This window comes from Tursiops truncatus, chromosome 17, assembly GCF_011762595.2.
Source record: "Tursiops truncatus isolate mTurTru1 chromosome 17, mTurTru1.mat.Y, whole genome shotgun sequence".
NCBI classification, from domain to species: Eukaryota; Metazoa; Chordata; class Mammalia; order Artiodactyla; family Delphinidae; genus Tursiops; species Tursiops truncatus.
The window spans coordinates 75,498,007-75,523,817 of NC_047050.1; the positions used below are offsets into that span (position 1 = coordinate 75,498,007).

Sequence of the window (25,811 nt, forward strand, 5' to 3'; positions counted from 1 at the left end):
AGGCTGGACAGGTGGCGGTGACACCAAGCCTGTGGAGGGAAGTCCTTCAGGGACAACATCACCCTAGCTCGGTTTCTGCATTTAACCGTGAAGATGCAACAAAAAGGTTAACTTATGAGGAGTGTTCTCGACTTGTCGACAAGACAAAGAATAAAAGAAACTAATCATTATCGAGAGCTTTCCTGTATGTTACTTTATCTGACAAGTCACCTGAGAAATTTCAATTGATCTGAAGGAACAGAACCAACAGAAAGGATATTACACCAAGCACTTTACTGGTAACACCTTTTTAATAGGTCAAAGTAACTGTACAGTTCATTATATTCTTCCTGAGAATAATTTATTTCCCCCAACAAACTAAAGAGAGGGCATATTTTTCAAAATTACTTAACAGAATGGATGGTAAAACTGGACACCAAAAGGAAACCAAATCTCTGTTTCGCCCAATTCCTTCCTGGGAAGACAGACGCAATGAAGGGTTAGTTAACTCCAGTGGCTGTGAAATAGTCAACATGGCTTTAATCTTTCTTTATAAATTATATAAAAATGGAAAACAGGGATGGTTCCAGAACTTCTTCTCAATGCGGTTCGGAGGTGCTCCGGTGCAAAGCATTTCTGCTTCCAAGAGAAATAACAGCGCTACAAAAAACCGGCACATTATTCTGGTGGAAAAAGACAAAAGTTTTTAGTGTGTTCTACAGCTAGTTTCCAACCAAATGCTTCACATACTCACATGAAAGTAAAAGGCAGGAAAGACAAGAGGGTTGTAGTTTTTTTCTGAAATTACTCAAGTCTTCAAAATATAGCTTTTATATTCTTTCTTTGTAAAGTGGTATTAGCATATTGCAACTGAACAGTGTTCTAACGACAAAAATTCCAGCCTGGGTAGTAAGTCTGCGGTTGGCAAAGGGATTCTCAGCCCCTTGGGTTTCCTGGAATCCTCCACTTCCTCCTGTCTTCTTCCAAGGACCAGTCCGGCCAGTTCAGGAACCAGTGCATCACTGCCCTGGCCGCTTCCACGAAAGCATATCCTGTTGTGAACAAAATCTGTTCTTCACGATTCTTTAAAAGCTTCCCACGTACAATTTTTATTCTCAGAAAAATGCCACATTTTGGATCCCGGACTTTTCTGAACACCATGATTAAAGAACCAAAACCAAAACAACCCACATCAAAATGCGGTTAAACTTATATGAGATTTTCAACCAGCCTCGGCCAGAGTGTTGGCGCTGTGAGTGCTGGCGCCCACGGCCGGCCAGAGCCTCGCTGCTGGTGGCGGCGGAGGGGGGAGCAGGCCCCGGCGCTCAGTGTGGCCTCGTCTGCCCCAGGGCCTTCAGTCTGGCCTGGTCGATGACATCGAGCAGGTTCTTGGCGTCCACAGCCAGGGCGTGTGCGGCCGTCAGCATCTGCTTCTTGTACTCCTGCTGCAGGCTGGTCATGACATACTGCTGGGCCAGCTTCATCTTGTTGATGAGCTCCCCCAGGTCGGAGTTCAGCAGCTTCTGGGCCATCTCAATCTGCAAGGACAAGAGGGTCAGGAGCGCCTCCTGCAGCCAACACTCAGGGCATTCTTAGGCGCTTTTCTTAGGTGCCTCCAGGAGAAGAAACTTTCTTCCTTCCCCTTAAACAAGGCAGACCCTGGTCTCCACCTCCAGGCCCACACGCTTTCTACTGCACCTGCTTCAAGACCTTCCTCTGCTATGCAGGAGATGGTTCAAGGGTGTCACCAGACACTTGCTCCACTCTGACGTATACTCTAGACCCTTCCAAACGGATCAGAGGTGGGAAGTGGGGTCAGGGCTGGTGGAAGGAGCCATAGAGCTGGAGAGCTTTGCTTGGGGTGTCTCGCGATCCCTCCAACCTGTGTACTTAACCAGCGGCGATCTAGCCACGTGCTCTTTCTACAATCAGCGAGCACTTACTGTACACAAGGCCCTTGGAGTTGTGGACGCAAGAGTGACCCAATGTGTCTGTGTTCACAGCCCAGTGTGGGAGAAGCACGCACAGAGCTGCCCATCACACACGGGAAAATCACGCCACAGAAATGGACCCGGAGAGGAGCAGTTCACTCCTTCTGAGAGGGGTGGAGAGACTCCACAGAGGAGAACTCGCCTGCATCCAGCCAAGACTGCACAAGCTGGCCGGCCTCCACCGTGAAGGGCCTCGTCAGCCACCCACGTTCACCTTGGTCCTGCTCAACCTAGCAACGGGGAGGCCTAAGGAACTTTAGGAAGGGGAATAACATAATCTAGAGAGGGCTCTGGTGGCAGTGTGCAACGTAAACGGAAGGGCAGGGAGAGCCCAGAGGTGGAGTAAGCAGCTGACAGGCTGCTGTGATACCTCAGGGAAGAGGGGATGTGGCCGTGAGGATGGCGAAGCAAGGCCCGACCTGAGACTTGTGAGTGACACAGGCTGTCTGCACGTGTGTACGTGTGCGTGCACGCGCGTGTGGTTCGTGCTGGGCACGGTGGTGAGTGCATGCTGGTCCCACTGACCCTGCAAGCAGAATGTGCTACAGGGGCAGACGTCCCGCAGACAGCTAGTGCCTGGGGCACACGGAGTGGGCTCGCTCACAGCACAGAGGGTGAGGGCCTCAAACATCTGGATCTGTGGGCATAGGGAGCCCTGCCAAGGAGAAAAGGCATCTGTAAAACGCAAGTCCGGGGAGCACCTTGGGGGCGGCCACCATCGGGACGGCAAAGAAAGGCTGCGGGTGGGGCCGGCAAGGCTCTGTAACTCCAGGGGTCTCGCCAAGGGGTCAGGGCAGTGGGGGCATGGCCCCCGGTGACCGCTGGGCGGGGTCAGGGACAGCTGGGTCCAGAGGGCGGGAGGGGAGCAGGGGCACAGGAAGGCGCACACGGTGTGCAGAAGAGCCAGGTACACAGAGAGATCGTCTCAGCCGTTACCAGCTAAAGCAGAAGTTAGAAACGGTCCCGCCAAAATATCCAGCCGTTAGGGTGCCACTTGCTTTGCCTCTGGTGCCTGGAGCATCTCCATTTGGGGCAAAATCCTTGCTCACTGTGGAAAACCAATTAAATTTCTAATAAAGCAGATAAACTAGCTAACCTCTGAACTGGAGGGAAATATTCAGTTACACGGTGACACCAGTCAGAGGCATTTTCCAGAACGATTTAAGTGGTGCCACTCACAGGACCAGCCGCAGGAGCTGAGCCCGACCGCCCCGCGTGTCCAGACGCCCTGCTGGACGTGCCGCCCTCGGACTCGGCCTCCGAGGAGGACGCAGCCTCACCGCAGACGTGAAACCTCAGCCTGACCAGGAGGAAACATCAGCCTTTAGAGAACAGCCCTCAGCTCCACGTCAGGGAGGCTCTGGAACACAGGGGCCTATACTCTGTCGCAGAAGACAGCGCGGGGCTGAGGAGCTGTCCCAGGAGAGAGGCACACAGACACGCTGAGCGGTGTCAGGGGCCACGTGAGCCCCAGGCTGTCTCCAGCCAGAGGGAGAAGCATTACTGGGGTGACTGGTGAACCCAGACCACCACCTGCTGAGAGATGAGCACACTGGCCAGTGTTAAATTCCAGGATGCGGTGACCGTGCAGGGTAAGAGTATGGCCCGTTATTCGAAAACACAAACGCAAATGCTAAAGGTAAGAGGGCGAGATGCGCACAACCAGCCCCCAGGTGGCTCTGGAGAAGTAAAGCCTGCGCGTGCAGAGAGAGGACGCAAAGGGCTCAGACGGGGAAGGCGGCGCAATCAGGGCGAGGGTGCTTGCAAGTTCTTGGTGCTGTTCTCAGAGCTTTTCCTCAAGTTTGAAATCATTTCACAGTAAAAACTAAGAAAACGAAAACAAACAGATTGCCTGCTGGGGGAAGGACAGATCACGCACCCTGTGAGAGAAAGCAGGAAAGTGGACGCTGGAGCTGGAAGGGCGAGGCGTGGGAAGTGAGCTGGGCTGGGTGCAGACCCCAACGCTAAGCCTATTTACTGGCTACAAGGAATGTTTATATCGCTGCTTTAAGTGGAAAACCAAGGTCACTTGCAAACTCGAAATTTTCCAGAGGCATTCGAGGAAGGAGGGCAGGATGCCACAGCCTCCGTCCTCGCTCTGGAGGGTTCCAAGCAGCAGCAGCCCCAATCCTGCGCTCCCCACCTGTCCTCACGGACGCCCCATCCTTCAGGTCGGGACCCCACACGCGGTGCGGTGGCTCCACACAGCTCTGAAGATGGACGGCCAGTCGCCGGCGTCCCGACCTGGGGCCCGGCCAGGAGGTCACGCCTGCAGAGCGCGCGCTGTGCTCCCCCCGCCACGCTGCCCTCTGGATGAGGCCCTACCTCTCGGTGGGTGCTGGCGGGCAGGACGGGAATGGTCTCATCCACGGTGGCCAACAGCGTCCTCAGGGCCAAGCCGACTTCCTAACAGACAGGAACACACCCAGTGTTAGGACGCACGTCAAGGAGTTTCATGCCAGCAATGACAGTGTTTCCTTCCAGTTACATGGTTTTTCATTTCCTTTTCACCACTTACGGGAAAATTTCTTTTTCTTTCTTTTTTTTTTTTTTTTTAGGAAAATTTCTTTATTTCTTTTCCACAGTGCTGAGCCTGATCTCATTAAGTTATGAGGCAATTTCCCCCAGATTCAGATCTCTCTGATCTACTCATGCTCTACTGTCTGGGGAACAGGGGAATGGAGGCTCATGTATGAAAAGCCGCCCGGACGCCCAGGGAAGGCGGCGCTGGGGCTGCGTGTGCTCCGTGACTCTGTTCCCTCCCCAGTGCTTTCCAAAGCCTCGTGGGCCACCAAAAAGGATGTTACTGCTACCACATGTGGGAACGACAGGTGGCAGTCTGCTACGGAGGCCATTCTGACCCCGGAGCTTCGTCCACTATGTACACGGAGCACAACAGCCCTCCCCCTGCCACTCGGAGCTTAAAGGGACCAGCTGTGGTTAAAAATGATATGACGTTAGAGTTAAAATGTCTGTCGCTGTCATTCTTATGAGGGTCAACTACGTAATGACTCAGATGCCAAGTTATACATGCAGTAGGTATAAGACCAGTAAGGACATGCTAGTTATTGACACTGGATCAACAAAAAGAGTGTCGTTTTGCCAAAGTAATACGGTTAAAAAAGCAGCTTCTAGAAAACCACCATAAAAAGTCTTATCATGTACAAAATTCTGGTTGCTTTTGTATATTGTTGAGTTTATTAGTATTTTTTAAAAACCCGTCTGTGGTTCATGCAAGTTCACCCTTAAGAGCTTTGGTTATAAGTGTTATGGGAGTATAGCCTAAAGACGGAACCAGAATGGATTAACTGTGCTGCCCATAAAACATCACAGCTTCCAAGCAGCTGCCCCACACTGATGGTTTGAAAGAAGCTGTCCCAGAGACTGCTCATTGGTACTAAAAATGGGGCTCAATGCTGCAACCCAACGACAAAAAGCCAAACAACCCTATTAAAAAGTGGGCAAGCGACTTGAACAGACATTTCTCCAAAGACGACACACAAATGGCCAACACAAAAAAGCACACGAAGAGATGTTCAACCTCACTACTCATCAGGGAAATGCAAATCAAAAGCCCAGTGAGATACCACTTCACACATGTAAGGATGGCTACTATCGAGAAAAAACAAAACCGAAAATAAAAAGTGTTAGTGAGGAGGGAGAAAAACTAGATAGAACCCTTGTGCACTGCTGGTGGGAATGTAAATTGCTGCAGCCATTGTGGGAAACAGCATGGTGTGTCCTCAAAAAATTAGGACTAGAACTAGCATACGATCCAGCAATTCCACTTCTGAGTTAATGCCCAAAAGACTGAAAGCAGGGTCTCCAAGTATCATCTGTCTTGGCACTTTAACACTGTAATTACCTCCCCTAAGTCACAACGGCATCAGACTGTAAGTACTCCTCTGCACCTTTTCTCACTCAAGATCATACGTATGAGCAGTAGTTATTGACAGACTCTGTTGCTCAGGACATTCCAGGGTCAAGGTCGGGAATGGCAGTGATCCCCATGCGATGCAGACCTTCTGAAGAGTCAGGCTGGACCCGAAGGGCACAGGGAATGTCTCCTGCTTCACGTGAGGGGGCTGAGCTCACCTTCACCATGGGGACATACTCCTCTGGCGGGGCTGGCTGGATCTTGCTGGACATCTCGATGACCGCTCTCACCAGGCCCGTCACGTTCTCGTACACCCTGTCATTGGACCGGTCCAGGTTGGCAGTGGGAGGGGGGCTGATTTCCTGGGGCTGAAGCTGCCAACACAGAAGCCGGTTATCTTTCTATCCTCCAGCAGATGGCGTCATATCACTGCAACTAGGTTAGAAAGGGTCTTTAAAAGAGATCAAAGCAGATCACATAACTGATCTTGTCTTAGGGGACATAGTTCAGCTTGAGGATGACCGAAAAGCAATTCATCCAAGTGACAAATAAATAAGGCACCTTTTTTTCTAACTTTGAGCTCAGTTAAAGGAAATGAGATGGAATCACACATATTATACTAAAAGCCCCGGATTCATTCAGAGAAGTGATTCATCGTCCCCCCAGAATCATTCACCAAAAGAGAAGAATCCAGATATTTTACACCTCTCTGAGGATTTAGAGACAGCTGGCTAAGGGGTCCAGTGTTCTACACTGAGACTGTAAGAATTGCCACTTAGTTTGAATTTTGCAGTAAAACCTGTATGGCTCAGCTTAGTTGCCTTCAAACCACCTAATGGAAACGTGTGTTCCTTTTATGGTTATAAAAAGTGGGCAAATGCAAGTCTTCTTTACATGGACACCACCTGCTTCCAGAATGCTGCTGAGGTGGGAGCTGTGCGGGTGCAGCTCTGTTGGTGGGGGGCGGGCACTGCCCCCTCACCTGCAGCTGTGATGGGGGTGAAATGAAGGAACATATGTAAAACGGCCCGTCTCAGGGCCTGGGCACAGAGAGACTTCAACAGATGTTATCCAAGACAACATGTGAGCCCTGAAGGCTGCACAAGGGCCTCTAGGGAACCTTCAGCGTATTTAAAAAGTCGAACTGGCCACCCCAGGCACAAAAAGGACTGCGTATGGCCACTCTGAGAAGACTGAATGCCGGCACCCACTGAGACTGCCAGTGCTCAGTCTCTAACTCTGGGTGCCCATCCCTAAGCCATGAGACACAAGGGACGAGAACGTCCCATCACTGCACAGATGCTCACGTCTCACTCTTGGGCAAATATAAATGCTGCTTTTGGTGACAAACCAAGCAAAAGCGCCCTCCCCAGGCTTCCCGATTCCTGGTCCAGAGTCAGCACGCGGAGCGGGGTGTGATAGAGAGCTGGACAGACACACAGATACCATGTGCTTACCCTCCACGGCTATTGTCGAACGGAAGGTGAGGACAAGTTAAAGGAATTTATCAGAGAAAGGGAAAAAAGAAAAACAATATTAATAAAGGCAGCAGACAAAACCCCCGTAAAAACACACGAGCAGAACAAGAGGAGTGAGCTTCCGCCTGTCGGCTCCGTCAGCGGCCATCGAAGTGCAGCCGCTGGGCCGTCTGTTCAGGGCACCCGCATACTCAGTAGGGGTCTGCCATGCACCATGCTCGTTTTCACAAATAAATGAGGAAAACAACATGCAAAGCCCGAGAATGACAATCTGGCAGCCGTGCAAGAATCCAAAGAATTAAGGGTCTTTAAAAAGAAAGAAAGCGTATCTATGCTTGTATTCACAGAAAGCTGCCCACTGGACATCTGAGTGATTCTGGAGAAACTGCACACCCTCACTCCCTGGGCCTGGCCCCAACATCCAGCATCCCTGGAAATGGCCTTCGACCTAGCCAGCCTGCTGTAATGCAGATGCCTGGCTTGAGGCTGTGTTTAAAGATATCAGGAGCTTATTCTAAAAACAAAAACAAAACGAAAACATAAAACCCTTCACTTGAACCAGTTCTTATGGTTGGGTTCCCTTACTTTAAACTTAGAAACTTTAATGTTTTTTTTTTTCTCTACAGTTTAAACCAAGCCTATTCTACTGTAACATAATAGGCAAAGTTAACTGAGAGAAATATGGATTTCTTGACCTTTCCTTAGAATTGTCTGAAAAAAGTATACCCTTTGGTATAGAAGTTTAGCAGAGCCCTAAGTTCTGAGGTCCAACCCTCCACACTGTGTATTTTCTGTGCACTAGAAAAAGGGAGGTTATTCATAGCAGCATCACTTCCAAGAGAAGCCGTGTCAGCATTTTATCTTCTGCACTGAGATGCTGAACGGGGCAGGAGGGCCAGTTCAAAGGGGATCAACGTAAAAGGCCGCATTTCCTCAGGAGGCGTGCCAGCTGGGGCTCCATCAGGAAGAACTACAGTTCTTGACTCCAGGAGGTGAGGGTGTTTGTTCTAACCTGTCCAAAGCTTCTGCTCTTTTGTGTTCACCCTTCACCCAACTGTCACAGAAACGCTGGCACAAAGCTTCCAGGGGCCATTCACAGGGACCCTCCCAAAGCACCAGCCTGGTGTGCAGAGACAGCTGTCACTGGTTTCCTACTTTCTGGAGCTTGACCACTTGGAGGCCCCTTGGCAGGCAGTTAGACACACCACTGCCTGCAGAGATACAGCCAATCCCAACCACTTGGGGTGGGGGGGTTCCTCAAAAACTCCGATAATTCAGAGCCGAAACATAAAGCCACCAGAGAAACTGAGACTGATCTCTGGCTATGAGCTGGACGAATTACTTCAGTTACACCCAGGTAAAGGTAAGCATTTCTGTATTAAAAGAGTACTGTTCTTTCAGGCTGGATTTGATAACCTCTACCAAACAGACATGTCACGAAGAAGCAGAGACATATACTTCACACTTACTAATTATTCAAAAATGTTTACTGATTGTATTTTTTTTTTTTTTTTTTTTTTTGCCGTGTTGGGTCTTCATTGCTGTGCGCAGGCTTTTATCTAGTTGCAGCGAGTGGGGGCTACTTTTCGTTGCAGTGCGCGGGTTCTCACTGTGGTGGCTTCTCTTGTTGTGGAGCACGGGCTCTAGGCATACGGGCTTCAGTAGTTGCAGCATGCAGGCTCAGCAGTTGTGGCTCACGGGCTCTAGAGTGCAGCTCAGTAGTTGTGGCGCACGGGCTTAGCTGCTCTGCGGCATGTGGGATCTTCCCGAACCAGGGATGGAACCCGTGTCCCCTGCATTGGCAGGTGGATTCTTAACCACTGTGCCACCTGGGAAGTCCCCTGAGTGTATTTTTAAAAAATATTTATTTATTTATTTGGCTGCGTGGGGTCTTAATTGCGGTGCACAGGCTCTTTGTTGCAGCGCACGGGCTTCTCTCTAGTTGTGGTGCACAGGCTCACCAGTTGCGGTGCGCGGGCTCTAGAGCATGGGCTTAGTTGCCCTGCAGCATGTGGGATCTTAGTTCCCCTACCAGGGATCGAACCCGCGTCCCTGCATTGGAAGGCAGATTCTTAACCACTGGACTGCCAGGGAAGTCCCCTCCTGAGTGTACTTTAAGTAAGCACACTTAAAAGATTCCTTTCCATAAAGATTTCTACTTGCTCAATACCCTACAATAAGGGTATTTCCCAATTATATTTATTCAAATGTAAAAAATGAATATAGGTCAGAATTCTAAGCCGGTATCTGATCCGCTTATAAAGTTGGCTTTTCACTGCAATACAAGCCCTTTTCAAAGGTTCTTCTTTTGCTTATGAAAAATGAAAAAAAGTTCATTAACCCAATTTCTCTTTCCTTTTAAAATTTATGTCAAGAAACCACACTGGGAAAGGGTGTGCCCTCCGTTGCTCCTCTGTGGTGCTAGTGGAGCTGCAAGGAGGCTTCTTGGGCCTGGAGGCCCAGAAGCTGGGGGAGCCAAGCCCCAGGCAGCCCCCAGGACCAGCACCCTGGTTTCCAGGAGCTGACTGCCTGACCCTTGGTGCAGGGGCGCCTCTGGCACCGTGGTTCCTGTGTTAGGCTCCGCAGGGAGCAGGCTGGACCCAGACGGTGCCAGCTGCTTCACTACTGGTCACCGCCCTCCAGCTGTAGGCTGGCTCGCAACTGGAGATGACATTTTCTCTGCCTGGGGACAACCTCTCTGATTCGCTAAGGTGGCAATACATCTGCTTCTATCCAGGAATCAGCCGCTTGGCTTTGGGGGTAAACCTGGAGCAGCAGCACATATGTGTGTGCGGAAAGCCAAGTCTGCCACTAAATGCTGGTTCAGCTATGGGGAGGCCGTAACCTCAAACACGCCCTTTAACCTCTGGGAACTGTAGCGGCCTCATGTGACAGGTGGGAACAATAATAAGCCCACCAATTCCGCGAGGCTGATGTGAGGATTTGAAATACATGGGGCAGGTTCTGCCACAGCAGGTGGCACTCAATGAATGGTGGTTATTAGTGAAGCAAAGTTTATCTTAACTGATCCCATAGCTATTGAATTCTAAGATGTACCTTTTTCTATGCACCACGAAGAAGGGAAAAAAATGCCAGTTAAATCAACACACCCTCTTGATTTTAGAGATATTAAAATGTGAAGACAGGGACTTCCCTGGTCGCGCAGTGGTTAAGAATCTGCCTGCCAATGCAGGGGACACGGGTTCCATCCCTGGTCTGGGAAGATCCCACATGCCACGGAGCAACTAAGCCTGTGAGCCACAACTACTAAGCCTGCACTCTAGAGCCCGTGAGCCACAACTACTGAGCCTGCGTGCCACAATTACTGAAGCCCACGCGCCTAGAGCCCATGCTCCGCAACAAGAGAAGCCACCGCAATGAGAAGCCTGCACACAGCAATGAAGAGTAGCCCCTGCTCGCCGAAACTAGAGAAAGCCCGCGCGCAGCATCGAAGACCCAATGCAGCCAAAGATAAATAAATAAATAAATAAATAAATAAATAAATAAATAAATAAATAAAATGTGAAGACAAAGTGTATCAGAATTGAGAAGTAGGACATACTTTGAGAGATAACTGACCTAATGGAGAGTAGAGGGTATCCCTCTCCTTAAAAGGGCACACAGAAGAGGAGGCTGTGGTCCCCAGCACATGCTGCTTTACACACGCTGGCCCCAGATGGCAAAGGATGGAAGTCGCCCACTAGGCCACACTGACACCCTCAGAGACAGTGAGCCTACAGAAGGCCTTGCTTTCCCCAGGCGTCCTGGTTTGATTCATTTGTAAAACCAGAAGCCACCCCAGCACTTTTATCTCAAAGAAACATTCTGTCTGATAAGAGGAAAATGTCTTCAGAAAGTTAAGATCTGACTGAGGCCCTAGAATCTATCACATGAGAGAAAAACAGAAAAGAGAATTTTCCAGTAAAGTCTGTCCTGACTCAGAGGAGTCTGGAGCCGACCAAGGAGCCCCCCAATCCCACCGAGCCCCAACCCCACTGCACATCGCAGGGTCATCGCCCAGAGTGAAAGGCTCCGTGGGGTCCTGGGCTGCGCACAGGCCTGGGCGCTCACCTTGACACCCTCGTTGTAATTGTCCCCGGGGCTGCCGAGGCTGGCGAGGCTGCTCAGGTGCCCAGGGGCTCCGGGACGCGGTGGTTTCTTTGGTGGAGCTGCAGGATCTGGTAAAGGAATGAGTCCCATTACTCAACGTACATTAATGAAGAGAATGGAGACAACCCCCAAACAAACAAACACGGATTCATGTTATTACAACAGAAGCTAATCTCAGAGAGGGCTCCCTACAGAGGTGTTTCTGCTGCATTAGAGCAGTAAAGTCTGTTTTCCAACATTCTAGTCGTGGGCTGAATTTGGTAAACATCATACTTGCTATGGTCTGTAGGGGGAAGAGTGTTAACACAACATGAAGTTTTTCAAAACTAAGAAACTATACATCAAAACCCCCTCCCTCCAAATTATACAAATTTTGTGACACTCGATTCATTTCTTCATTTACCTGGTTTGCCCACAGGCTGATATATGTGCTGGTTTCCAGTCTGTGGGAAAAGAAAAAGCCAGGTCAATGCAGCAGGGTGCACAACAGGATAACGGCCTCCCCTTCCCACCCTCTCCACCCACCCCCTTGACCCCTGGGCTAAACGCTGGGGTCAAAGACCAACAAGACGGGGGAGGGGCCAGCCTTCAAGGCCTCAGGTGGGGACAGGGGATTAGATTAGGCTAATAAGCAAATAATGCCAATGGGGTATGGGATAAGGGCTGCCATAGGAGGAATCACGATTGGAACACGGTCAGGGGTGGTCACACCAATTTCAAATTTTCTTTAAAGAAATTATGCCCATGGAGGTCTCCAGTTCAACTTCATGGGTGTGAAATCTGTCCTGTGTCCGGAAACTCTCCCCCACCCCCTCCTTCTCTGATTACAAGGAGTGCCATCAGGGACAATGACAACGAGAAGAGGCTTCCGAGCACTGGGATGTCTACGTTGTCACTCTCACCTGAAGAACCTGGTGTGACACCTCCATCCGTTCTGGACCAGCCACAGGCCAAGCCAGGAAGCCAAACCAGCCCAGGCACAGGGAAAAAGGCAGGTTCACATAGGACCAGCCCTAGTCTAGGGTGCCACGCCTGCAGCTATGATTAGAGCCACTTATCCTAGGCTGACTGAATGAAAAGAAGTATCTTCAAACTATATCGTACTTTTGAAAAGAGGGACTTTCCTTGCTTATTTTAAAACAATAAACTGGCTAAAACACATATACTTCAAGGTGCTTTACTTTTACTGAGTAGACATCCACTTCTTTAAAATAAAGGACCATGAGACGGCACACAGTCACAACTGCTCCTTGCCCAGGATCACGGCTGCTTCCACCAGGCCACTGAACGCTCCCGATTTTAAAGACTAGAAAAACCCTCTGAGCGGGAAGGTGTGAGGAACAGGCTTCCTTGACACAGTGGGAAGTGGGCCAAAACCTTGCAAAGAGACAGGCTGTGGCTGTGCTGTGTTGTGCTCGCTGACCAGCAGTAAAAAGACTTAAAGAATTTCCTGATACTCAGGGAACAAGAAAGTGCGATAATTAGAAAATCCTATTCTCAGAACTTTCTGGATCAGTTCAACAGATGTTATGTATGTCCCTGTGCGCAGAGGCTGATGGGCTGGGCAGTGGGACGGGCCGGGCTCTGGTTCTGCTGCGTGTGCAGTGCTGGCCTTGGAGGAGTGAGTCACTCACCGGTTTGAGGCTTTGGTTTTCCCATTTGAACGCGGAGGCTAGTGACACTTACCCCCTATGGGGGAGTTGTCACAAAATGAACATGCTGCCAACTTGAATATTATTTTGAAAATCTAAATAGTTTTTATTTTTACTTTTTATGCACACAGACAGGATCAATTTCCATGAGGCAGTGACTAGTGTCTATTAACTAGCCCAGACCTACTGACAGTCTACACTGCTTTCCAGCCAAACGCTTCTCCCTGAAACTGGGGCCCATTTTCAAAAGTGTTAAGTTGGAGCACTTGGAGAAGTGGGCCAAACCATACAGTTATCTTAGCAAAGCACAGAAGCAGAAGAGCCAGCAACCGTCAGTGTGTGTTATGAGCCCCACAGCTTAACCCAGACCCTGGAGGGGAGAGGCCTGCAGAGCAGGCTGGCGCCTGGTCACGCTCTGAGTGCCCTGTCCGGCGTCCGGCATGGGGACCAGTGACCTTGGGCAAGTTTCCTACGAGCCTCAGTTGACTCATTTGTGGCGTGTGGATGGCACGGCGCCTGACCTGACAGGAGTGCTGAGGACTTATGAGGTGACAGGAGGGAAGCACCCAGCGCAGCACCTGCTCCATCAGGACTAAGCGCTCCTACTGTCACCCAGGCCTGGTGTGTGGCAAGTACTATGAGATCACAAGCGGCCCCGTCATGCGTCGTCTGTTTCACAAAGTGTTTCTCAATAATCCTTCTGTCTCATCATTCATTCATTCATTCATTCACTCCACATACGTTCTGGGTACCTTCTACATGCCACATCTTGTAACAGGATTTTCCTTTTCTAAAAAATGTTCCTATTAGTGATGTTATAAATAGCTGGTTCCTTGAATAGGGTTTACTTTCATGCTTATTCTCACTCTTTCCTCTTAACAATTTGGGACCAACTGCTCAATACGTTATCATTTTATTAACTGAAGAAGTCTTGGGCTTCCCTGGTGGCGCAGTGGTTGAGAGTCTGCCTGCCGATGCAGGGCACACTGGTTCGCACCCCGGTCTGGGAAGATCCCACATGCCGCGGAGTGGCTGGGCCCGTGAGCCATGGCAGCTGAGCCTGCGCGTCCGGAGCCTGTGCTCCGCAACGGGAGAGGCCACAACAGTGAGAGGCCCGTGTATCGCAAAAAAAAAAACAAAAAAAAGAAGTCTTGATGCACACTGTAAGTTACAGGTGTACAGTATAGTGATTCACAATTTTTAAAGGTTATGCTCCATTTGTAGTTATTATAAAATATTGGCTATATTCACTGTGTTCTACAATACGTCCTTGCGGCTGATTTTTTTTGGCTGCACCGTGCGACTTGCGGGATCTTAGTTTCCTGATGAGGGATTGAACCCGGGCCCTAGCAGTGAAAGCGCCAAGTTCTAACCACTGCATCGCCAGGGAATTCCCACTGTAGCTGATTTTATACAAAATAGTTTATACCTCTTACTCTCCTACCCTTGTATTGCCCCTCTCCACTGTTAACCACTAGTTTGTCCTCTATATCTGAGTCTTTTCGTTATATGCAGTAGTTTGTAAGTGATACTATACAATATTTGTTTTCTGACTTATTCACTTAGCATAATACCCTCCAAGTCCATCCATGTTGCTGCAAATGACAAAACTTCATTTTTTATGGCTAAGTAGTATTCCATTGTATATATACACCACAGCTTCTTTATCCATTCATCTGTTGATGAACTTGGGTTGCTTCCATATCTTGGCAATTATAAATAATGCTGCTATGAACACTGGAGTGCATGTATCTTTTCAAATTAATGTTTCTGGTTTTTTTCGGATATATGCCCAGGAGTGGGATTGCTAAATCATATGGTAGTTCTATTTTTAGTTTTTTGAGACCTCCATACTGTTTTCCACAGTGGCTTCACCAATTTACATTCCCATCAGTGTACAAGGGTTCCCCTTTCTCCACATCCTCACCAACATTTGTTATTTGCGTTCTTTTCGATAATGGCCATTCTGACCAGTGTGAGGTGATATCTTACTGGGCTTTTGATTTGCATTTCTCTGATGATTAGCCATGTTGAGCATCTTTTCATGTGTCTGTTGGCCATCTGTATTTCCTCTTTGGAAAAATGTCTATTCAGGTCTTCTGCCCATTTCTTAATTGGGTTGCTTTGTTTTTTCTGACATTGAGTTGTATGAGCTGTTTATATATTTTGTATATTAACCCCATATCGGTCATATCACCTGCAAATATTTTCTCCCATTCAGTAGGTTGTCTTTCATTTTGTCAATGGTTTCCTTTGCTGTGCAAAAGCTTTTAAGTTTAATTTGGTCCCATTTCTTTATATTTGCTTTTATTTCCTTTGCTTTAGGAGACAGATCAAAAAAATATTGCTATGATTTATGTCAAAGAGTGTTCTGCCTATGTTTTCCTCTAAGAGTTTTATGGTTTCTGGTGTTATATTTAGGTCTCTTAAAAATCTTTAAAAACTTTAGAAATTTTTTTGTTTCCTTTTGTTTCCGATCTTAAAGTCTTTAATCCATTTTCAGTTTATTTTTGCATATGGTGTTGGAGAATGTTCTAATTTCATTCTTTACGTGTAGCTATCCAGTTGTCCCAGCACCACTTACTGAAGAGACTGTCTTTTCTCCATTGTATATTCTTGCCTCCTCTGTCATACCTTAATTGATCATAAGTGCGTGGGTTTATTTCCAGGCTCTCTATTCTGTTCCATTGATCTATATGTCTGTTTTTGTGCCAGTACCTTACTGTTTTGATTACTATAGCTTTGTAGTATAGTCTGAGGTCAGGGAGAGTGATTCTTTCAGCTCTGTTCTTCTTTCTCAAGATTGTTGTGGCTATTTGGGTTCTTTTGTGTTTTCATACATATTTTAAAATTATTTGTTCTAGTTTTATAAAACATGGTATTAGTATTTTGATAGGGAGTGCACTGAATCTGTAGATTGCCTTGGGTAGTATGGTCATTTTAACAACGTTACTGCTTCCGATCCAAGAACACAGTATATCTTTCCATCCATTTGTGTCCTCTTCAATTTCTTTCATCAGTGTCTTCTACTTTTCCAAGAACAGGGCTTCTACTTCTTTAGGTAGGTTTAATCCTAGGTATTTTATTCTTTTTGATGTGATGGTAAATGGGATTGTTTCCTTAACAGGAAACAATGAACAATAGTTCATTCTTAATCTACAGATATGTAACAGATTTCTGTATATTAATTTTGTATCTTGTAACTTTACCGAATTCACTGATGAGCTCTAGTAGTTTTCTGGTGGCATTTTTAGAATCTTCTATGTAAGTATCATGTCATCTGCAAACGGTGACAGTTTTACTTCTTCCTTTCCAATTTGGATTCCTTTTCTTTCTTTTTCTTGTCTGACTGCTGTGGCTAGGACTTCCAATACTATGTTGAATAAAAGTGATGGGAGTCAGCATCCTTGTCTTGTTCCTGATCTTAGAGGGAATGCTTTCAGCTACATGTCATCTTTCCAATATAAAGAGTGAGCACTGCATGTGGAGATGTTAACCGGGGAACAGTGTGATTTTGCACTTGTGGACTAAGGAATGCCTAATATTCTGTCTGTAGAGCCCATTGTGCCAGCATATCTTATGGGAAATGCCAAACCTTCACATGCTGGCAACTGAACACGTCTTCTAGGGGCCAGATATTAGGGGGAGCTGGATTTCAGAGCACAGACTAGGGAAAACTATGCATCTCGGAGCTGGATGACGACACAGTCTAATGTGTGTATGTATGTGTATCCACGTGTGTCTAGAAATGAAATGGTTTATTTCTACTCATAAACCTTATTAGGGTGGATGGACAGTTATCTCCCTAAGTCCGTTACCCAGCAAGTGCACGTTTCTCCTCTTTACTGGGGATTTCTTTAAGTTTTAAAGAAATCTGCATTTATTTTAACCAGATATCTGCTAATGGAAATCATAACAATTTAAAATACTCTCCCCTGAAGACCAGGGAATATTTCTAGTGGGCTTTAAATATATTTGGAATAATGATAATAAGCTAGGTCTTTAAAGAGAAGTTCAGTCATTTCCCCCTACAACACCCAGCAGAAAAAAATCTTGCTTGAACAAGTTTTCTGTGACTGACTGTGGAAACTTTCATAAAACACGAAACAAGAGTATAAAAATTTAGCAGATGACAACTTGCTGTAGCAACAATTTGTGTACGTATTTCTTTAGGACACAGAGAGTTCAGCTTACTATTGAAAAGAGTGTATTAGTAATGGGGTAGAAATTTTTCTACCTAAACACGCATGTTGGGCTGTGTACTGTAAGTTTTAATAATCTTGGCTAAAACGTTGATTTTAGTTATAGAATGAATTATTGTGTTCCATATGACAAATGCTAGCAAGCTTGGATATCCCAGGACACAAAGTGGTCCAGATCCTGATGAGAACGTGGGCGGCTGCTTACCGGGCCCTGAGGACCTCCATCCTCCCTGTCGATGCTGCCTCGAGAGAGCCGCACGTCAGGTTTCTAGAGAAACGAAAGCAAACCGAACAGTTTCATTCTTGGTTTGAAAATCACTGACATATTTCTGTACTAAGTTTCTTCCTTTTGTAACACAATTGTCCTCTGAACAAGAAGAGTTAAAAGTTCCCCAGTTTCACAAAATTCTCAAAGCCCAGTGGTGACAAGCCCAGGTCAGCTGCCCCAGCAAAGCCCCTTTCTCCGCACATGTGTATAGCTAACAGGACTGGCACCTGTGCCCTGACCCCATATGACACATGAAGGTGTGCACTCCACCTCTCCTCCTAGCAGCAAAGCGAGTTTTCTTCACCTAGAAAATCCCCACCCCAGGAGGAGGCACCAATGCCCGCTTCCTGGCACGTTAAGGCTTATATGTACTTGGCTGTCTTGCCAAAGCAGCAAATGGTCCAGTGACAAGTTTTCCCCCCGGCACTGCATCCAGAATACAGAAACCAAACAGAAATCTTGACTTCATATAAGTAAGAGTAAATGAATTTCACTAACATAAGATTAACAAAGTAGGCCACATGCTGTCAAGGTGTGGAGCTTGGTAGGTTTTCTCCTCGTGAAAGCAATGCTGTGAGGCGGCCCCAGCCTGCCCCACGATGGCATGGATTTCACGGAGTCCCCAGGAAGCCACACCGACTCCTGCCCCCTGCCCCCGCCAGGCACGCTGGCTGACCGCTCATCTCTTAGACTCTGCCAGTCTGCTGTATCTTACAGACCCTCTATTTGGCAGAGATCAGGCAGTCACAACTTCCTTGTTAGGCAAAGAACGTCTTGACATCTGATTCGTCGTACTTTCTACACCTGAGGAGGGCCCAATGCTGAGGACACCAACCGCAAGCACCTGTCGGGGGTGTTGATGGAGAAACGAGCTTCGTCTCTTTCTTTTAAATGTGTGTTTTCAAAAGTGAAACCATGGCATATAATTCCATAACCTTCATATAATATTATATGGTGGAAATTGGTAAAAACGTTAGAATACTGTATAATATTCCAGAGCATGAATGTTGTCACACACAGAGAAAGGTGGAAACAGCCTGGGCTCTGGCAGTAGCCATCGGGGTTCAGGTCAGCCTCCGCCCTTGCCAGCTGTGTGACCCAGGCCTCAACTTCTTCATCTCTAAGATGGGGCAATAACAGCACCTGCCATGCACTACCCCAATCCTTGTCAGGATTAAACGAGTTAATATTGGCAAAGTACTGAGTCACTGCCATGTACGTGTCAAGTAGAATAAACAGTTATCCTGCTGTTTGTTGAACATTTGGGCCATTTTCAAAATTTCAACTGCATAAGTAGGCTGTGGGTAAACATCTTTGTACACAAATCTTTGACTAAATTCCTGATTAGTTCCTGGGGACAGATTTCTAAGAACTGAATTACTGAGTCACAGGGTTTAAACATCTGAGAAATTGAGCGTATCAGCCGCCACGCTGGTCCTGCCTTGGTCCGCGATGGACTTGCCCCAGCGCTGCTGGACTTCACTTAGAACTTGCAGTCAATCAATAAACAAAATGCCCCTCCCCCTTCCTTAAGTAGTAGAACGTCTCTGTTTCGTCTCACAGATGCTAAGCTGCCTTGGACAAGGTTCACCTCTCCTAACCCATTTCCTCACCCACACAGTTATTATAAGGATTAAGTAAGTGCTTGGCACAGAAATGTGCACATATGAGATGGTTAGTAAATATGTGCTGAAGGAATGCATTAATAAAAATGCAAAGGAGAAAAGATTTTACAGAGGAGGAACGTGAAGCTTAGAAAGGCAGAACCGGTTGCTACAGGCGACACGAGCTGGATTCAATCAGGCAACAAATATTTAGTATCTTCTATGTGCGGAAAATATTTTATTTACATTTTTACTTAAACAAAAGCTGTTTATATATTGTTTGCTTATAGAGTAAGGTGCTGGGTTTCATGTATTTACATGAATTATCTATTTTTACTTTCATATAAAATACATGAAATGGCTTATTTTTCTTTATGCACAACAACTCCCCAATGATATACTTTTCCAAAGACAGAGTTTCAATCTTTTTTTTTTTTTTTTTTTTTTTTGCGGTACGCGGGCCTCTCACTGTTGTGGCCTCTCCCGTTGCGGAGCACAGGCTCCGGACGCGCAGGCTCAGCGGCCATGGCTCACGGGACCAGCCGCTCCGCGGCATGTGGGATCTTCCCGGACCGGGGCACGAACCCGTGTCCCCTGCATCAGCAGGCGGCCTCTCAACCACGGCGCCACCAAGGAAGCCCCAGCGTTTCTATCTTAAAGGAGGCCTATCTATGTAAAGTCCACTTGTGTTCCATGAATAGAAATATTTAAGCGTTTTCCTCATATAGTCGACAGAGCCTGTCTGCATAAAGGTGTCATGCTGGGAACTAAAGAGCGATCTAGCCAAAGACAGCCTGTCAAAAAGAAGAGATTCTATTATTGTTTCTGCTACTGGGTGAAGCTAAATTCTCCTGTTTTCCCCTTACAGAATATTCTAGATCTCTAGCCCTCTGGGGCCCACAACCAGCTGCCCCAGTACCCAGCCCCTCTTATCAGCAGGCTGGCAGCCACTGGACAAGGCAGGGCCAGGCAGCCAACAGGGCTGGGCCAGCCTCACCTACCAGCTGCCCACGGTAGCTGGCCCAGCCACAGCAGAAGGACCCACACAACCCACACATGGGACAAAAGCATACAGCTCTGGTGACCAAAGGGGAGGGTGCTGCTGCGTTCCACAGGATGTCTCTTACATAAGGCCACCTCTCCAAGATTGAAAAAATGTAACTGACCCTTCCTAATACACAGAGATAAACACAGACAATTAGGCAAAATGAGGAGACAGAGGAATTCCAAATAAAAGAATAAGACAAAACCCCAGAAGAAGAACTAAGCAAAGTGGAGATATGCAATCTACCGAAGAAAGAGTGCAAGGTAATGATCATAAAGACGGTCAACAAACTTGGGAGAAGAATGGGTGAGCACAGTGAGAGTTTAACAGAGTTAGAAAATACAAAGAAGCACCCAACAGAGCTGAAGAATACAATAACTGAAAAAATACACTAGAAGGAATCAACAGTAGACTGGATACAGAGGAATGGGGAATGGATCAGTGAACTGGAAGGCAGAGCGGTGGAAATCATCCAAGATAAACAGAAAAAAGAAAAAAAAAAGAGGATAGTTTGAGACCTCTGGGACAACATCAAGCATACTAACATTCAAATTATAGGGGTCCCAAAAGGAGAAAAGAGAAAGGGGTGGAGACCTTATTTGAAAAATACCATAGCTGAAAACTTCCCTAACATGGGAAGGGAAAGAGACATCCAAGTCGAAGTACAGAGAATCCCAAACAAGATGAACCCAAAGAGGTCCACACTAGATACATAATTAAAATGGCAAAAACTAAAGATAAAGAGAGAATCTTAAAACCAGTAAGAGAGAAGCAACTTGTTATGTACAAGAGAACTGCCGTAAGACTATCAGTTGACTTTTCAACAGAAACTTTGCAGAGGCCAGGAGTGGAACCATACATTCAAAATAATGAAAGGAAAACACCTACAACCAAGAATACTCTACCCAGCAAGGCTATCATTCAGCTTTGAAGGAGAGATAAAGAGTTTAACAGACAAGCAAAAGTTACGTAAAAGAGTTCAGCACCACAAAACTGGCTTTACAAGAAATGTTAAAGGGACTTCTCTAATCAAAAAAGAAAAGACCATAACTAGAAATATACAAATTATGAAAGGAATTCCCTGGTGGCACAGTGGTTAAGAATCCGCCTGCCAATGCAGAGGACACGGGTTTGAGCCCTAGTCCAGGAAGATCCCCACGGAGCAACTAAGCCCACGTGGCACAACTACTGAGCCTGCGCTCTAGAGCCCATGAGCCACAACTACTGAGCGCACGTGTCACAACTACTGAAGCCTGAGTGCCTGGAGCCCATGCTCTGCAACAAGAGAAGCTACCACAGTGAGCCTGCGCACTGCAAGGAAGAATAGCTCCCGCTTGCCTCAACTAGAGAAAGCCCGCGCAACAACGAAGACCCAATGCAGCCAAAAAAATAAATAAATAAAAGCAATAAAGTTTCCTTTTAAAAAAAAAGTATTAAAACGAACAAACAGGGGCTTCCCTGGTGGCGCTGTGGTTGAGAGTCCACCTGCCGACGCAGGGGACACAGGTTCGTGCCCCGGTCCAGGAAGATCCCACGTGCCGCGGAGCGGCTAGGCCCGTGAGCTATGGCCACTGAGCCTGTGCGTCCAGAGCCTGTGCTCTGCAACAGGAGAGGCCACAACAGTGACAGGCCCACGTACTGCAAAAAAATAAATAAATTAAAAAAAAAAATAGAACTATCATATAATCCAGTAATTCTAGTTCCAGGTATTTTTCTGAAGAAAACCAAAAAACTGCTTTGAAAAGATATATGCACCCCTACGTTCACTGCAGCATTATTTACCATAGCCAAGATATGGAAGCAACCTAACTTCCCACTTATAGAGGAATGGATAAAGAAGATGTGGTACATATACACACAATGGAATATTAGTCGGCCGTAAAAAAGAATGAAATCTTGCCATTTGCAACAACACAGAGGGTATCATGCAAAGTGAAGTCAGTCAATCGGAGAAAGACAAATACTGTATGATTTCACTTATATGTAGAATCTAAAAAAACAAAAAACAAATAACCTCCCCAAAACCAAATGAACAAACAGAACAGAAACGGACTCACAGATACAGAGAACAGGTGGTTGCCAGAGGGGAGGGGTGGGGGGGATGAGTGAAATAGGTGAGGGAGATTAAGAGGGACAAACTTCCAGTTATAAAATAAATGGGTCAATGAGATGTAATGTACAGTGTGGGAAATGGATTGGCTAATACTGTAATAACTTCGTATGGTGACAGATGTAACCAGACCTACACTGATGATCATGCTGTAATATATAAAAATACTGAATCCCTGTGTTGTACACCTGAAACTAATACAATATTCTAAGTCAATTACACTTCAAAACAAAATATTCTGGATCTGAAGATAGTAATACTAAAGACAGAAAGGAGGCAAAGGCAATTTCTATCTAAAATCTTACAGAAATGGATAATAGACATAAAGAATGTCTGGGCCTATTTGATTCTTTTCCCCATCAGGTATGCATTTTCTTTCTTCTTTTCAAATTCAGGTATAACTTGTACACAAAACAGCCCACAGTTCTTAAGTGTAAAGGTCAGTACCCCTGCCTAACACGCCACCCCAATCAAGACACACAGCAGATAACCCGCAGGCTCAGTTCGCCAAAGGGACCCCTCCTCTGACTTCCAGCCCAGACGACTGTTTCTGAACTTCATACAAATGGGTCCCGTAAGAAGCACTCTTGTGTGTCTGACATCTTTTGTAAACACGGTGTCTAAGATTCAGCCCTGTGGTTGTGTGTAGCAGTTTGTTCGTTCTTACTGTTGTGCAACATGCCCTTGTTGCATCCGTTCTGCTGTTAACGGGCAGGTGGGTTATCTCCAGTTCTTTTCCGTGTGGGCATGCGTATTCCCTTCTCTTAGGCAACAGATGGGGGCTGAAGGCGCCGCTTTCGGTTTTGGGGACACAGTAACCAACCGTTCAGGCTTGATCTCTAGTCCCATGTTGCTATCACTCCAGAAAACTTCAAACCTAAGGCTCTCAACTCAAAGTCCTTTCCCCTTGCACTACACATTGTCTTCAAATCTGGACTGTGGAATACACATGGGGGGATGTGGCCTGGCTGAGAGCAGAGTCCCCGTCTTGGACTCTCTGACCCCATCTTGATGTTCACCTTTCATTCCTGCTGACTGGCTCTGCTGCGAGAGGGAAAACAGCTCAAACATTCATTTCCTTTCTCAGGACACAAAGCAGGCTTTCTATACTCAAAACTTTCTCATTTTAAAATTAAAATCCTATCTTCAGCACAGCCCTGCATTAGAAAATGACTGTGTGCATGGCAATAAAAATAAACAAGTAACACAGTTACTCTCTCTTTAAGCAGCACCCAATAGGAAAGAAAGTCCTCTCAATGGACTGAGGTTCTAGTCAAGGCTGCCAGCTCTCTCTCTGGCCAGTTTGCAAGAGAGCTTTTACAGCTGTGGATTCACAGGCACAGAGGCAACTCAGAAACCACTCGGGCTACACTGAGATCACAGAAGTGGGTGGGGACACCACAAAGACCCTGCGCTGTAGGTCACAGCTGTGTGCCCCAGGGCAAGAGCCTGCCTTATGTGTGCTGATGGAGGGATGCTCCACTCGACTCTCCAAAGTGCTCGATAAAAAGTAGCCTCATACAATGATGTAAGTCCTAAAACAGGAGGCTTCAATAAACAGCTATCGATTCTGATCTGTCAGAAAAAATCTGGGAATCGCTACTGACAAAGCAACTTTAATTTTTCCAGTAAGAACATGACTCTTCCACCCGGGTACAAGCTGACCTCATGGAAGGGAGCGGCAGGGCTGCTCCCAGCACAGTCCGAGGACCAGGGCGGGTCAGGAATGACTTGCTGTTACCAGGTCGTGATGAGACAGAAACAGAGGATGAGCATCTTTAGAAATTTCTAGAGCAATCTGAAATAGTAATTTTTAGGTCTGTTGGAGCTCATAATAAAAGTCTGTACACCTTTTTAAAAATTTCCTTTTTCTAGTAACTGCTTCTTATTTTATTTCACTAGAATATCAGGTCTACAGTGGTTTAGGAAAAAAAATAGAAACGGGTCCTCCTTCACGACAGCTTGAGAAGCCTGCACTGGGAAGCACCTGGCCTACAGGGCTCCACGTCCTGCATGCAGCTTCTGCCTCCTCGGGGAAACGTGGCGGTCAGACACAGCCAGGGCTCCTAAGGGAGCCCTAACAACAGCAAAAATGAATTAAGGGGAAAAAACCCCCCAAAACAAACAACGAATTAAGGTTCACTGATAACAAATCCAGTGAAAGGGTGTCCAGCTCCTGCGTGATACCAGCGACGCTCCTTTGCAGACTCCCTTCGACACTGGCTAAAATCTCTCACCCCATCTATGACACTCAGCTCGGGTTGGGAGCCGCCTGCAGGTACTCTGGGCGATGTGTACGATCTAGGCTTCTAGATTCTCATCAATGCAGCGCTCCTGCCTGCTACAGAGAACAAACTGAACGAGAGATTAAAAGCCCTTGGAAAAATTAATGGTGTATTCCTTATCCCTTCCACTGTCTATGCGTTATACATTTAATCCTCCACTCAACCCTACAGAAAAGCATTCTTGCATTCTACAGAGGAAATTATAATTATCTTACAGATTAACAAATCGCAGCATAGAGAGGTTAAACAACTCACGTAGGGCCGCGGTAACTAGGATTTTGAAGCCTCCCCTAGCTGACCCCAGAGCCTAGGCTCCTGCACTCGGTGTGCCCTCAACCTGGCATGTTCTTCAGCTGCTCAGCCTGCCCTGATGGCCCTGCATGCTGGGCCTCCCCTGCGCTCCGTCCGCTCTGTCACAACCAGGGCTGACCTACAGGGGCTGCGTCTCAAGGACAGGAAGGATGGAGGGCCCCAGGTGGTCATCCTGTGGCGGCCACTGGGAGGTTTTAAGTCAGAGAAGGCCAGGATCAGACCCGAGGTGTAGAAATGTCACCGCGGCTGCGGCACGAAACACAGCTTGGAGGGGACAGGATCTCAGAGATGCCATGTACGACGCCCCAGCCTTGACATTTACTTGCCCTCACCTCCTCACCTTCCCTCCCCTGGCAGCGGCGCTGTGGCTCGCTCACCCAGTTGCTCACTCCGAGGCCGGGCCCGTCCTGACGGCTCACTTGCTCTCAGCCCCCCACCTATACCGGCTGCCTGACCAACGGCCAACGCAGATGGGGCAGGGATTATTCGACTGAGGACATCAACACTGTTCTGATCTTGAAACCATTAACAATGACAATAATAACTCACTCTTGCTTATGAAGATCGATAGGAAATTCTAATAAAACATCACAAACAAAAGACACCAGGACCTTCAAAGGATCATCAACCACGACTTAGTGGGGACTTCTCTCTGGAATGAGGGTCCAGCATAAAACCAAGCAAAATGCTTCATGTAATTCATCACGTTAAGCCTTTTAAAAGCTTTAAAAAGGTTATTTTAGAAATAGAGAGCCAGCATTATACTTAATGGAGAAAACTATTACGGACATTATCTTTAAAAATAAAAGCAGGATGGGCTTCCCTGGTGGCGCAGTGGTTGAGAGTCCGCCTGCTAATGCAGGGGACAGGGATTCGAGCCCTGGTCTGGGAAGATCCC

The 25,811-nt window shown here is 47.1% G+C and overlaps 1 protein-coding gene across 14 annotated transcripts in view; it reads right to left on the minus strand.

The window, feature by feature from the left end:
• Positions 1–271: 271 nt before the first annotated feature.
• PTK2 (protein tyrosine kinase 2) overlaps positions 272–25,811 on the minus strand; it is a 252,784-nt gene continuing 227,244 nt past the window's right edge. For 13 of the 14 annotated variants that reach the window (XM_073794833.1, XM_073794836.1, XM_073794834.1 and 10 more), the window contains 6 exons: positions 17,495–17,557; positions 11,839–11,878; positions 11,397–11,503; positions 6,066–6,221; positions 4,296–4,376; positions 272–1,517 (listed from right to left, as the gene is read on the minus strand). In XM_073794833.1, coding sequence (XP_073650934.1) covers positions 1,305–1,517; positions 4,296–4,376; positions 6,066–6,221; positions 11,397–11,503; positions 11,839–11,878; positions 17,495–17,557 — 660 coding nt within the window. In that variant the 3' untranslated portion in view covers positions 272–1,304. Of the gene's footprint in view, positions 1,518–4,295; positions 4,377–6,065; positions 6,222–6,258; positions 6,283–11,396; positions 11,504–11,838; positions 11,879–17,494; positions 17,558–25,811 lie in introns of those variants that run through there. The other variant, XM_073794840.1, reaches the window with a different exon arrangement.